Consider the following 14801-nt stretch of genomic DNA (forward strand, 5'->3'; position numbering starts at 1 on the left):
AAGCAACTTGTTAGGGAACAGCTGACCTGAAATTCATCACTGCTGACTCCTTTTTCTAGAGGACAACTGAGTGAGATGATGACCAGATGACAACATCAAGCGCTGAAATTTCAAAAAGGCCCTAGACTTCCCAACTCTGGGAGCCTTTCACCATGGTTAACATAAAAAGAAACTTAAGTTTACATGTTAAATTAAGTTCTCAGCATTCCAAACATCTGACTTATTGAGGCCAAACCTTTCTAAAGCATATCAGTCAACTTTCTGCTAAGAATAAGCAAAGATATGAGACTGTATGCTTTCACAGATACAATGGATTTAAAAGAGAACAATGTCCATAGTTGGTACTGATTTTAACAATAACAAGTAATATCTCTATACAGCTTTCAACTCAGCTTAACTCTTACAGGCCTTTGAAAAAGTGGGCGGGCATTTCTGAAATCATATTGCAGATTAATACTTTAAATCTGGAGAGATATGAATTAGTTCTCAATACATCAGCTCAAGAACAAGAAGCACTTTATCACAACAGCCAAGAAAAAAAGGTAAAGAAGACAATACTAAATCTGTGTTTTCACAGATTCAGAGCTAATTTTAAATGTGACTCAATTATCTCTGATATTATGTTGCAGAAACACCTCAAAAGGTAGAAGATATATATCTAGCAACACCCCTCATGACAGGCAGGAACTGAGTTCTCATATCCTGACTCTGACCTCCACGGATGGGCTTGCTGATCAGAAGTAGCTAATTAAACACCCTGGCAGAAAGCTTATCTCCTTTGATGCCACTTGTAAAATTCCTACAGACCATTTGGTCCAGCGTTTTGTCCCTGTATTCACCATTATGTGTTTAAAACCCAAAACAATAGCAATTCATCAATCGGGGCCTGAAACAATGTGGATATAGCCTCTAGATTTATATATTGAACTGGGAGTATAATGGAGTGCCTTCAGATTGAAAGGTCTGCACGACTGGTTTTTCAGAAAAAGCAGTTTTCACGATTCTTGGTTGCTAAGCAGTATCATAGCTAATAGCTTAATATGCTTGATTTTTTTCTCTATGATGTTGATGAAGAAAGAATATCTTTAATACTAAGTCCACCAAAATTACTTGATTCAATATATGAAGGAGTCTAAGCCTAGAGCCAGAAATTACATTTGAAAAGTGGTATTTTCAGCTGCTGTGAGACGATGATGACAGGCACTGTCTCGGAGCTGCCTTTTACACTTGTGTTTAACTGTGAGGATGCAGACTAGGAAAACTGATCCCCTAACATACACAGAGTCAAACGGCAGCAACAGAATCCTCATCCTTTTCATGACGATGGTGAGGAGGGTCAGTATTGATTAAATTCATGTTAGCACTTAAAATGCAACACGCCAAGTAAAATCCTGGACCGTTCCTTCTCTCCAGTCTTACAGTAATACAAAATTAAAACATAAATTCTACTGCAGAATTGAAAGAATCCTCTAGATCCTCTTGATGAAAACTTGCTGTGAAATTAACTTGCCAAAGCAAGAGTTATTTCAGAAAGGTTTTTGAGTCATTTCTCTTAAATAGAAAATAGAGCCAACAAGAAAGAAAAGCCTTTAATGAATTTCACCTTTTTCAGTTCTCACTTTGCAAATAAAGCCTTTTAATGGAATTCCAGAGGACGTCAAATACTAATTTGCACCTCTTACAGTTTCAAGAAATGGACTAATCTAGCCTAATTTAGTAACCTAGAAGTAAGGTTTCTACTCTAAAATACTTTCCTGTTCCCTTTTTTGAGCCAATACAAAAATAAAGCTTTCTGCAACTAGGTAGTTTTTTCCAAAACAAGTATCTCAGATGGATCACCCTCTTCAGGTGCCCACTTCTCCTTACAAGTTGTCTCAATAACCATTTTAACTGAAGTGTGAACAAAATACCACTACTGTACCCTACTCACTGTTTGTTTTATGGCATAAGCAATACTTAAAATTTCAGTAAAATACCTTACTAAATAAAACGACACTTTACACGTATTGGGATCCTTGTAAACTAATGCATACTCAGTACAAGCTAAGATAAATAAGCCATTCATGTTATAGAAATTGCCTATAAACATCTAATAAGGCAAAATATTTGTTAGATATACTTCTTTAAGTGTTTTTTAAAAAACGGTTGGTTGAACTGATCCTTAAAAAGATACAAATGTAACATTAACCAATGATAATGAAATATATGTACCTCTGAGAACCCATTAATTGATACTGTACATTAATACAGCTTCAAACACATTAGTTTTACATTCTCGCTCACTTTCAAATAAGGAAAAAATTGCTCCATTGTACAATGACTTTAATGTTATCTCAGAGTACTTATTGTTAAGTATGTGTGAAAAGCTCACAGTACCTGTTTCAGCAGTAAAATAAAACCAAGATAAGTAGCTCCTGATACAATTTTGAACTGACTGCACTGCAAATACATCTTCTTTCTTAAGTATTCTGTTCGCTTGGTCCTTGTCTGGAGTTTGGCCTTACATTTAGAAAACTGAGTTTGTTTCTTCCCTTTTTGAATTTCTGTAACTTTCTGTCTTGAATGAAACACATATTGACCACAGAGATAAGTAACAATCATAAAGCTTGACCTCTCTTTGTAAGTGAAACCATAAATATGACTTTTGAGCTTGTGCTCTAAAAAAAAAATCAGGAGAATATAATATTGTGCAAAAGCCATTGAACATCACCCAGAAATAATGAGTCCAAATGTCTGCAAACCATACTGTATTCATATTTCTGCAACTCTGGCTTTCAAAGAACGACTTGAACACTAATTAAGTGTTGCCAGCAAAGTAGAGCCAAAAGAATTCAATGGATCAGAATGACCTACAGGGGATATTTATAATGAATATCCCCAATAATCTCCAGACCTGAGACCTCCTAGGATACAACAGTATCCCTCAATTCTTAAAAAGCAAACCAAAATCTTTCACCAGGTTCCTGCTCAATACCCCCTGGAATAAGCAAAAGTGGCTTTAACACAGCTTTTTACTTACGGAAGATTATTTTCAGTAATTAATGTTTAGAAAGCACACACATAATTAAAATATTAAAATGCAATAAAATGGGAACATTTCTGTATTATGCACTACATTTAATTTCTTGCATTTTCCTGTAGAAAAACCATTACACAAAATGGACTTGTTTAAAAGACAAGTCTACCTATTTCTAATCCAGTAGAAGTAAAGAGTAGACCATGAGTTTGGCACTGATAGGATAAGGGCTGAAGAAAAACAAATGATCTGACAGAAATTACTCTGACTTATTTTGTGGGAAATTTAGAAATAAAGCAAATTTATTGATTAGGATATGCTTTACCCTAGTGAAAAAAGATTTAATTGATGTTTTTTAGATAGACTTTTTGGTGAACATTTTGAATTTTCTTTTTTTTTTTTTTTATTTAAGATAGATTGGAGCAGAAATTATCTTTACTGTTTTCTTTTCCTTCAATTGCATAACTCTTTTCATAAGTTTCACATAAGTTTTGTGGAAAATAACTAAACATTGCATTACACAAAAAACTCTAACATTCAGGGTTGACACAACATCTAACCTTTATGCATATTTTTGCTCAGTTTTGTGTTTTCCTAAGCCTGTTAAAGTATGACACTCACCTGGTTGTGAAACCTGTCTTTTTTTTTTTTCTCACGCAATTTTTTTTTTCTGTTTGACATACTATGATCTTTAGGCCAGTATTTTGAGAGCAGACTAATTTTTTCCACACTCTCTGCAATTATATTAAGACAAATTGTTTCTGTACTTTACAAAAATCTTTGAGGAGAGCTGCATAAAAATAGCGATGGAGTTTCACAGCATGAATATAAAATATTCTCAGCAAGAGACCACATAAGCACAGAAAAACTACAGTGTTGGAGTATCAATTTTTCATGTGCTGCAGTGACCACAAGATGGTACAGTGTAAGACTCTGAAGGAAAAGAGGAAGAGGAGGCCAATCTAAAGTCAGACTTTGGCTTGTCCAGGGCACTAGTAAGCAGGGTCCTGTTGGATGCAGTTCTGAAAGGCCCAGAGCCTAGCAGAGCTGGGTGATGATCACAGAGTACCTCCTCCAACTGCCAGAGTGGTCTGCTTCAATCTTCAGGAAAGTAGGCAGGCACAGCAGGACACCAGTCTGGCTCTACAGGGAAAGCCTGATGGAGACCAGTGCAAAATGGAAGCAACCCAGAGATGGACATGAAGAGAAGTTACCCAGGACAAACACAAAAGCCCTACCCTAGCCAGGCAGGGATAGGATTTACAAAGCTCAGCTGGCACTGAAAGTGATCCAGGATGTGAAGGGTAACAAGAAGGGTCTCTACAACTACAACAGCAGTGAAAGCCATAGAAAATATGAACTCACAGCTAAATGGAGTGGGCAACCTGATGAAGGACACTGAAACACCTGAGGTGCTCAATGCTTTCTTGGCTCTGGTCTTCAGTGGCAAGGTCTGCCACCCTGGTCCCCAAGACCAGTGACAGAATTTAGGGAACAAAGGTAGACAAAGACAGAATCAGGGATTGCTTAGGTAAGAGGGACCCTCACAAGTCCATGGGCCTAGATGGGATGCATCTAAGGCTACTGAGAAAGTTGGTTCATGTTCTCTTGAAAGGCCACTGGTCAAGAACAAAAACATCTGCCCAGTGTAGTTGTGAAATCTCCATATTTGGAGATATTAAAAAGTTGATTTGACAAGTGCTGAGCAGCCACATTTAACTTTGACACTACCTTGCCTGGAGCAAGAGGTTAGACTGGATGACCTCCAGAAATCTCCTCTCACTTCCTCTATGAATTTAAAACACACTCATGTTGAGTACTGACATGTGCCAGCAGGAAAATAAGATTTCAAAACTTCTTCCATGCACATTCAAAAAATGTAGATGCATTTAAAAGTTGCAGATGTATCAAATCCATATGAAAACCTTCAATTATACAGAAGAGATTCATTATTTCATTGATGTAAAGAATTGCTTCTGCTATGGCGTCAGGACTGTACACTGACAGTGTCTAATCATTCCAGATGTCCCCACTGGCATGAAAAGAAAGCTCTTAATTTCAAATACTGTAACATACAACCCCAATAAAGTTCACTCTGAGTCTCTTCAAAGAATCAGTCTCTGTCAAAATTCCAACAGCAGACAGATTTTAAAAGCAGAGGTAGAATTACAGTGTAAGGAAAGCATCACTGAAAGCTTTCCCTGGAATGCAACAACACTCAATTTGACACTACCTATGCAGTCAGTGTAATTGGGGAGGGTGACATTCTACCGAGTTTCTCATTTGAAGGCAGACAGAGAATCAGACACACAATAAATTCAGTTTGTCTCAGGTCTAATCAGTCAATTTCCTTGCTGTTATTACTACATATTGCTGATAGCAGAGAACTGAGATAGAGATCCTAACTCCCCCTAAATATCAAAGAATCAGGGAAAAAATGAAGAAGGCAGTATGATCGCTTTATGAAGAAATAAAGACATCAAAAATGAGTATAAGACCCATTTTTGAGGCTTATGCTGGTGGTCAACACAGAGCACAGGATGACAGACACTAATTAGGAACAGGATAGCTCCTGCAGTTCATGGGGTCTACTCATCACAAGAAAAGAAGCTCTTGGTAAACTGTGTTTGTTAGTTGACTGGCGGGTTAGTACTTTTTGAAAAAAATCTGAAAATATATTTTGTGTAATCCCACTAACACATATAGAGGCATCAGCATTGTCAGCATTTTAATGCCATTTCTGTATCTTTTTTAGAAGTTTTGTTCACAGCTGAATCCCCAGCAAATGAGCACTTGTTTGCTCAAATTGTCATCTACAGGAGGAGTACAACTATCATGGCACCTCCTGCCCAAATTTCTGTAAAGCAAGTATGACTTCTCAAAATTGCATGAGTAACACTGAAAACACTGCACAGGTACTGGTTTTGAGAAGAGGCACTTGCATTGTTAAAATCTGAATATCTCTCAGGAATCAACTAGACCCACCAATGACAAAAGGAATACAGAAACAAAACTGGAGTACAGCAACTAGGCTATTGGAATTTAAATTATTATTTTTTATGTTTAACTTTTTAATTACTTGCCATTTTGTTTTTCAGTGCGGTAACATTTCTTGTTACTCCAAATGCGAAGTTTATTATGTGAACTGCAACACATCTTTTTCTACATCCTTAGCATTTGACAGTCACTGTCCTTTCTTTCCTTCTACATCCTATTACAAATATTGACATTTCTCCTTTCCTGGACTATCCACCATCACTTTTTTGTCTGAATTTCTGTGTTCTATCTACACAACCCTGCCTGCTTTTTTCACACAAACTCACCTACCTGCAATCCACTCAAATGCTCCTTGAGCTTCTCTACATATTTACATGCACTCATTCACTCTCAAAAATCAGCCCACCAAATTTTCTTTCCTCTTCATATTAGACAAACCGGATTTTACTCATGTAAAAAATGAACAATAATACAACAGTGACTGGCACTTCCTTGCTCCAAGAATTATGTTTTCAACAACCCATACCAAAAATGGATACCATGAGAAAACTATTCCTCTTTTGATACCCAAATACTTTGGAGCTGTTGCAGGATTTTATTATACCTTTTTCAGATACCCAGATGACATTTTAAGAGGACACTTCATTTCAATAATAAAATAATTCACCATTCTTTGTTATGACTAAAGTAACATTATTTTCTCTTTTCTCAGCCGTGAGAAGGCAAGACTTGCTGTACTACTGAATGACTGCACAGGCAATAAGCCACTGGGTTCATTGTTTAAGTGACAGGACATCAACTACCTGACAAGGTCGATGACTCTCTCCCTTGGAGCAGTGCTGACTGGCTCATCATTAATCATTATGATCTGATCCCCTGGTATAAGCTTTCCTTCAGAGGGCCCGCCTGCAGAGGAATGAAAAAAAAAGCACAGGTTAGCAGACCATTGTAAATGCATAGATACACTCTATTGTTCTCATACTACAGGTGGTTTTTTTCCTTCAACTAATGACATGTTTAACACCAACGTTATTTCTGACATTACCAGTACTTCCTCACCACGACAATCTTAAAAGTTAGTGACTTAGCAGCTTCTACCGAAGTTCCTCAAGTTCCAAACCCATATATAACCACGTAAAATAAGGGCTTGATTTTTGGGAGGGCCAAAAGAACCCATAAGGGGTGGACTAATGTACCCTTCAAGGTATGATCAACCATACCTTACCCATGCCTTATCAATGTTTGCCTGATATTTTGTAAGACCACCCTGAGAAGGATTACTTTTCCTGCAAATAAATGATCCCATTTATCTACTGTTAAGATCAGGAAATCTTTTTCCATGGTGTCTATGCCAGACCTTCCTCATTGCAACACACTGTTTCCTGTCCCAGGCAAAGTAACACTAGAGAATGCCTTATTCCTCTTTCCTATGAAACATGACTTACGTATTTGAACGCCACTCACAGGTGTCTCCTCTGAATTTTCTGTTCTGGGCAAAACAAACCTGCTTTCTTCAATTGAAGACAGTAAGTTTTTATACCTCCAACCTCTGAGTCTCTTTTCCTCTAGATTCCTACCACTTGATGAACACAGGTACATCCAAAAGCATTGCCACTTTCAGTTAGACATGGATATTTTGCATTTATCTGAATAGACAATCAGTCATGTATGTCTACGTGTTTTGGATTCCAACATTGCTGAAATGCACATTGAGTTTATGTTTTATAAAATGCACATTAAACTTCTCAGCACAATTACATGCCTAGAAGGTGGTGTGACATCACAATCCCTAATGAAAAGATATATCCTCTCCAGTCTCTGCGTTTAAACTCTGCAATGATGATATATAAACCCCAGAATAATATTACCAATAGGAAGATAAAGTCTTAAAAGAAAATATTTCCGTATCAAAACCAATTGAGCTAATGCTGTCCCTTTCCTTTGCTTTGAAAACTTTACTCCACTTCTATATCCAGCATAAATGAGCACAAATCCATATAGGAGAATGTTGTCCTGAGCTCGTATTTTCTCCTATTCACTTGAAACAGAATATAATAAACACATCCTCCAACTTTAACATAAAACTACATTAATAATGCCAAGTTGAGAGAAATAAACTGTATGGATCTAGTTCAAATATTAGTTACACTGCTCACTTCATGTGAAAGCAATATAAATGAAATCAATGCACACACGGGGGTAAATGACATCAGAACTTGACAGATCAATTTTGCCTCTCCTCTGCTCTCTATGGGGGTTCTGGAGAATATATTGAACAAGAGCAAAGTCAAATCCCTGCCCTTGGCTTCATAGCATTTTTATATAACAACTGAACTTTTAAGCATTGAGAGCTTTTGGGGAGACTGCTATTCAGAAGACTGATCAGTCCCAGGCCTGATCCCTCATAACTTTTTTGATTTATTTTGACCTGGTTTTTAACCACATAGCTATACAGATATATTCACTAAAAAAAACAAAACAAAAAAACAAAACAAAACAGAAAAAAACAAAAAAAACCCAAAAACAAAAAAAAAACCAAAACAAAACAAAAACAAAACAAAAAAACCCAAAACCAAACCAAAACCAAACCAAACCAACAAAAACCAAAAACAAACCAAAAAGACAAAAAAACCACAACAAAACCCCCCAAAACCAAGTAAAAAACCAAAACCAAATCAAACCAACCAACCAAAAAAAAAACGAACAAAAAACCAACCAAAGCAAACCCAAAACAAACATCCCCAAAACCAACAACCAAATAAAACCAACCAACCAACAAACAAAAAAAAAGAGCCAGCAATAACATCCTCTGTTACAAAAAAAAATATTGTTTTTAGAAACCTAGTTCTCCTTGGCAAGCTGATAATGAAAAGAATGAAAAATATTTAAGTTTTAATCTCAGTACTTAACATACCTCTTGAAAATACTGATTCAATGTCAATGAAGGTGATAGCAAGCCAATATAAAGATAAGAGTGAGAAGACCTTCTTTCCTTGAATGAAATGAGTTAACTTTTTTCAGGCAAACAATAGTGATGGCTCAGAGCATTAACTCCGAACTGGTTTTTTGTTAACACATTTACAATGTTCAATAATGAGTGTGAGGAAGGAAACCAGTGGATAATACAAGGCTTAAAATCCTACCTAGTATTTGTGATTACTTTGTCTCCCTGAATATTTCAACAGTACTCAAATTTGTAACTGCATTTCATCTCAGTAGACTGAGTTTTCTTCCAGGGTCAGGTAGGGAAAACATACCTGGTGTTACTGAGCGTACAACAACTGGCTTTTCACTACCAGCCACAAACCCAAATCCTAGCACAGGATCCCTCCTCATTTCCACTTTCCGAGGGGCTGGAGGGGTTATTTGGCAGCTCTCTATTCGAGGGTCTTCAAATGTGGCTGATTGTGTCATGTGACTGTGGGAAAAAAAAAAAAGATGGAAAAAGGAAAAAAAATCATTAAAACATGATTTTGTGGTATCTACTTGAGCCAAGCAATTTGTGCAACGATATGAGATGAATATCTGAAACGTTCTCACTAGAGGAACTAAATATCAACTTAATAATTTTCTATTATATTTTCTTATGCATAAAGTAATAATGCTGCTGGCAGGTTTCAAATACTAATCAATAGTATCAGGCTATAAAGAGGCCTCTTTTTGACAGCACACATTTAATCATACCCCATATATGAAAGAAAAATAACTCGACAATAAAGCCTTTGTCATCTGTGCTTGAATTTTTCATCCTTCATTTTTTGGAAGGGAAAAATAATGGTAGTGACCTATTCATAAAGTAAAAGACAACAGTTAGAGTCCACCAGCTGTTTTATAAAGAGTACACACATTTAAATCTGGTTTTCTAAAATGTTAAGCAAGTTTCTGAGGTGAGTCCTCTCAGACTACCAAAGGCACAGGTAGCGGCTCTGTATTTACTACTTGTGTAAACTTTCCAAAGTCACTTCAAACTATTCCAGACACAAACAAAAAAAGATATTAAGAAAATATATTTATCTGGAATTACTAAAATACTTTCATCTACAGCGTTATGACAAAGCTTATTTATTGTACCTAGAAGAAAAAGTTCTCATGGATGGAGGGAAAGATCTTGATTTTCCAAACAGAAAATAGAAAGGATGAAAACTATCCAACATCATATATCCATGAAACAGGTAATGGTTTAAAAGCATAGAGATTTAAAATTAACATTAATAAGCACTAAAATGTAGCTGATGCTGTATGTAGTCAGAACCAAAACATACTTTGCATTTTCCACCCAATGCCTGGAGCTTCCCACTGAATCACAATGACCAATTCCCAGTGTCAATTAGACAGACAAACAGACTGCTCCAGTGTTATACCCTTCCAAAGGCCATCAAACAAACTCGTGATTCAGGAAACACAGTCACCACTGCAGGTAACGAGCAATACCTGGTCAGCATAGCATGAAGACAGACATGGCATCAAGTTATTGGAGTATTGACAGAGCTCAGATAGCATTTGTTTGAAGTCGCCTAGCCAAAAGTTAACTCCTTTTTTATCTTCAACAGACTGTAAGTCTGCAAGTGCTGAACTAACTCTAGCTCCTGGCGGATAAATGCAGTAGACAAATGGAGCCAAGTCCCAACCCCGCCTGCAGAGAGGTTACAGCCTCTGAGAAAGGCAACAACCAGGTGCCCAACCTAAGCACACCAAAATGCACATCAGAGAGGCAGATATCCCTACAGCAGTACATGGTATCATCAGTTTGAAAGTTGGCATCCTCATAATTAATTAACAATAAGAATGTCAAGTAATTTTCCCATATCTTTGATATATATAATATGCTATAATATGAGAATTAAAGGGGCATACCATGCAACCAGCATTGTTGCTCTCACCTCCTGTCCCTTTTTCATCCGCAAATACAATTCCCTGAAGAACTCCAAACAGGAGTCCAAAAGGAGAAAAGCATCATTCTGAGATCTATTTTCAGCATCAATGACACACAAAAACTGCTCTGATCTTTCCCCAATACATACACCTTGGGTGTGACATCAGTTTCCATTCTCCTCATGGTCTGCTTCATTACTGATACACAGAAGAGCAAAATCTCAGTAAACCCTCAGTGGGAGTCTATTTCTGTTACTGGATTTTTCTAGGGCTTTTCTTCAAAGAAACTCTCTATCTCCATCACTAGATTCAGTCTGCCTAAGAGTAACATGCTGCTTTTTTATGCATATGATCAGAGGCAGAAGAAGCTACTTTCTTACAAAAATAGGAATGCAAGAGAATATCTCTGTGCTCTACTGCTATCTGCATAAAGTGAGGTCAGCAAAGAAAATGTATGCTTTTTACTAGCTGGTGCATCACATCTGGTACTTTATTCTCCTCCTGTTCTTCCAGTTTTTGTCAGTTTATTTTACATAATTTTCTATTGTTCATTTCAAACTAACTGTTAGAAATCCCAGAGAATTTTATGCAGACTCTTTAAGAAATCTATCTTTAAGACCTCCCAGGCACCTCCTCCCCAAAAGATTCCTATTTATGATTTGTGCTGCTAGACATTCAAACATTTTGTCTTTCTTATGAGACAATTTCTGAGATGTCACTATTTCAACTTGTGAGCTTTGTTTTGGTAGAGAACATGAAACTCTGCATTTGTTACCTCTTTTAGATGACAGCCTTACTAAACTTCCCAAAAATTTAAGATGTTCTGTTTAATCATTTCTTCCTAACAGTTGTTTCCATTTTTGTAACTGGAGCACTACAAGCCCAAACAGAAAGTCTTCTGTTTCCAAAGAGAAAATGCCACATTTACGAGCAATTAAAAAATACTGTTTGAGCCTTTGAAAACTAATTTCCTGCCATTGTACATCCTCTCTCTTCAAGCACTTGTGTAGTCTGGTTTAAAAACTAAATCATGATGGAAAGAAACCCAAACCAACCCCCAAAACATCCACCAACAGCTGCACTTCAGATAACAAACTGTAAGAGGAGACACAGAGAGTTGCTCTAAAGAGCAGCCCTGCTATGGATGCCTTGTTCCAGCCCTTGCATTAGCTGGTATTGAGAATTTGCAGCAGCGCAGCATCAGTTATTCAAAGCCTAAGCAAGAGGATCAGAGAGGAACAGTCCATCATGATTCTGAGTGGTGCAGCAGACACTATTGATTTTTAAGGTTATCCACCTTGAAATACATCAACTAAAAAGACTTTGCAGCTCACGCTCCCACAGCTTGCTGCATCAGATATTCTTGTGTCATTCAGTACATTGGAAGTGTATTTCAAGAGAGCAGCAAGATATATGAATATGGTCCCAGAAGAGATTAGATGAATACTCAAAGCTTTGTGTGATGGTTCATTGACAAAGCCGCTTCCTCCTGTGGCTAGTTCATTATTGAGATGCCAGTTGTAGTACCACAGTTCAAGACTAATTTGAATTTTGCATTAATTGGAAGTATTTGATCTCCATCTCAGCTATGGAAAATATTGACATCTGCAGAATAACTATGTTAGAGTTCTAAACCAGAATGTAATAAACTTGAACTCAAAACAGTCACTTTAGGGAAAACTACACAGAGCATCATTTATACTGTGTAATATAAGAATAACTGCAACACTGCAAACTTCATGTTTGCTTCAAACACAGTAAAAAAATCTGTTTAGATGCCACAGTTCTTATACTATACCTAAAGATTCACTTTTCTGAAGGAAAAATGGAAGAAAAGGAAAAACCCTGAGATTTTAAGTATGAACTGTTCTTTCTATATACACAAACGCAAGCTGCCCTCAGATTGCCTTTTCAAAGAGAGATACCCATTTCCTAGCATTTTCAATGGCTGAGCTAAGTTCCTGCTTTACAAAAGGCTATCTTCTCTGATGCACTCTTATTGTAAGCAGTGGGAGACAGCTGCCAGTATTAGGGAAAGTAATTCTTAGAGAATTTCTGGAACAGAGATTTTATACACCAGACTCTTCCGAGAGATAAACTACCAGCTATGGAAAATCATAACAGAAGTGTAATTCTAAGCACTTACTCTCAAAAACTGTCTGTGCCAACTGCTCTACTCAAAAGAGAAGTTAACAGAGGAAATGAGAGAGAAGGCATCTGAGCATGCATGCACCAACATACAGAGAAGAATGGAGACATTGCAGGGTGGCATAAAATTCATGTGCACACTTACCCACAAAGGGGCCTACAGTGAGTAAAGAGGAAGAAAATTAAGGAAAGAAAAACATCTTGGGGAACACTATCAGTTGCAACACAACCACCAGCACTTGCAAACACAATTCAGTTGCCCAGGACATTAAGAGGAACCTAATGTAGCATGTGTATACCCAAATTCATGTTTAGCTTAAGTCAGAGGTGTGGTTTAAGTCTGGTACTTTGAATCTTCACATTATTACCTTCAGAATTATTAACTTGGTAATATTTTCCATGGAAAACTTCTTAGCATTTTCCTCATTCAAATTACAGGTTGAATAATGCAAGGAATATCTAAACAAAGACTACAATGAAGAGCTTGATTTAATAATGAATACTAGCAATTAAATGCAAAGTATCTGAATACAATGCTTTTTCAGCTTTTGGATTTTGACATGTCATTCCCTGACACTGAGGGATTGGTGGGCTAATTCTAAGAGTTTTGTCTATAGCAGCTAAGAAAGCTTGTGCTGAGCGGGCAGGAGTTTGCATTTCCACAGGAAAATGCTTAGGGCTCTAACTCTTCTAAGAAACTGAAAGCTATGTCATGAACGCAGCAACCCTGTTTATGATGAGCAGTATTTTGGAAATATATAACAAAGACACTGGAACAACTTCAACTCCATTCTGCAAAGACATCCAAAAAAAGAGCGGAAAAAGTGATACCTCAAGCTGAGTTGAATACACCTGCACAGCCACAAACTCTAAAACAACAGTACTCAAATGGCTGTTGCCATTTTGACAGGGTGGAGATAGGCTGCTTTTTGGTGTTTCATTTCATATTCCCCTATTACAGTTTGTTTCAATTACTTCACGGGTTAACACCAATTCGCTATTTTGAGGGGTTTAATCCTTAGCTTTTAAACAGCTACAATATCTCTGCTATACAGGTTGATTTACCTACAAAATAGACTCTGTTTTTACTTGAGACACAGCAGGTGTAATACTGATGGAGAAGAGTATGTGGAAATGTCAAACCACTCATGGGCTGATGAGTGGAACTGGGCGAGGAGGATGGAGATAAGGACTTTTTTTTTATAAAAGCTTTAATTCAGGAATAGCAAAGCCAGTTCATATTGAGCACTGTTAAAATCCTGTCTGATTAAGATTAAATTGGAGGAGGTGGAGGATCTGCTCTGTTTTGCAACTGTGATTTTCAACCTTCATTGACAACTGTCCATCTGAATCCCCGAGACCATGAGCCTCTGCACATCCTGCCCCAAAACTACATCTTGGTTCATATTCTATTCAGAGTCTTGGGTCATGCACTGAAAATTTCCTAGGAGTTCCAAAAGCTATTGTTGCAAACACAAGAAAGAAAATTTGATTCTCATTAATCTCTCTTCTTCAGGAATTAACACTAGGTAAAATGGCTTGAGACTTGAGACAGTATTATGGAGACTGATAATTACATGAGGCTATTTTACATTTTTCTGTTTAATAATCTGAAAAGACTACCAAAACAACAATGACAGTTCAAAGGGAACTGTCATAGGTGAGATTAAATATGCAAACCTTCCAGAAAATGAAAAACATCTTCATTTATTTATCTTAAGTAGTAGCTAAATATGAAAAATAATTTCCTTCCTTCCTTCCTTCCTGG

At 37.0% G+C, this 14801-nt stretch overlaps 1 protein-coding gene across 7 annotated transcripts in view; it reads right to left on the bottom strand.

Annotated features, from left to right (window-relative positions):
* Positions 1-14801, bottom strand: part of FRMPD4 (FERM and PDZ domain containing 4) — a 300487-nt gene that overhangs the window by 58965 nt on the left and 226721 nt on the right. For all 7 annotated transcript variants that reach the window (XM_051794907.1, XM_051794908.1, XM_051794912.1 and 4 more), the window contains 2 exons: positions 9271-9431; positions 6817-6919 (listed from right to left, as the gene is read on the bottom strand). In XM_051794907.1, the coding sequence (XP_051650867.1) occupies positions 6817-6919; positions 9271-9431 (264 nt within the window). The remainder of the gene's footprint in view (positions 1-6816; positions 6920-9270; positions 9432-14801) is intronic.

This window comes from Manacus candei, unplaced genomic scaffold (assembly GCF_025592945.1).
Source record: "Manacus candei isolate 608988 ecotype Guabito, Panama unplaced genomic scaffold, ASM2559294v1 h1tg000041l, whole genome shotgun sequence".
Lineage (NCBI taxonomy): Eukaryota > Metazoa > Chordata > Aves > Passeriformes > Pipridae > Manacus > Manacus candei.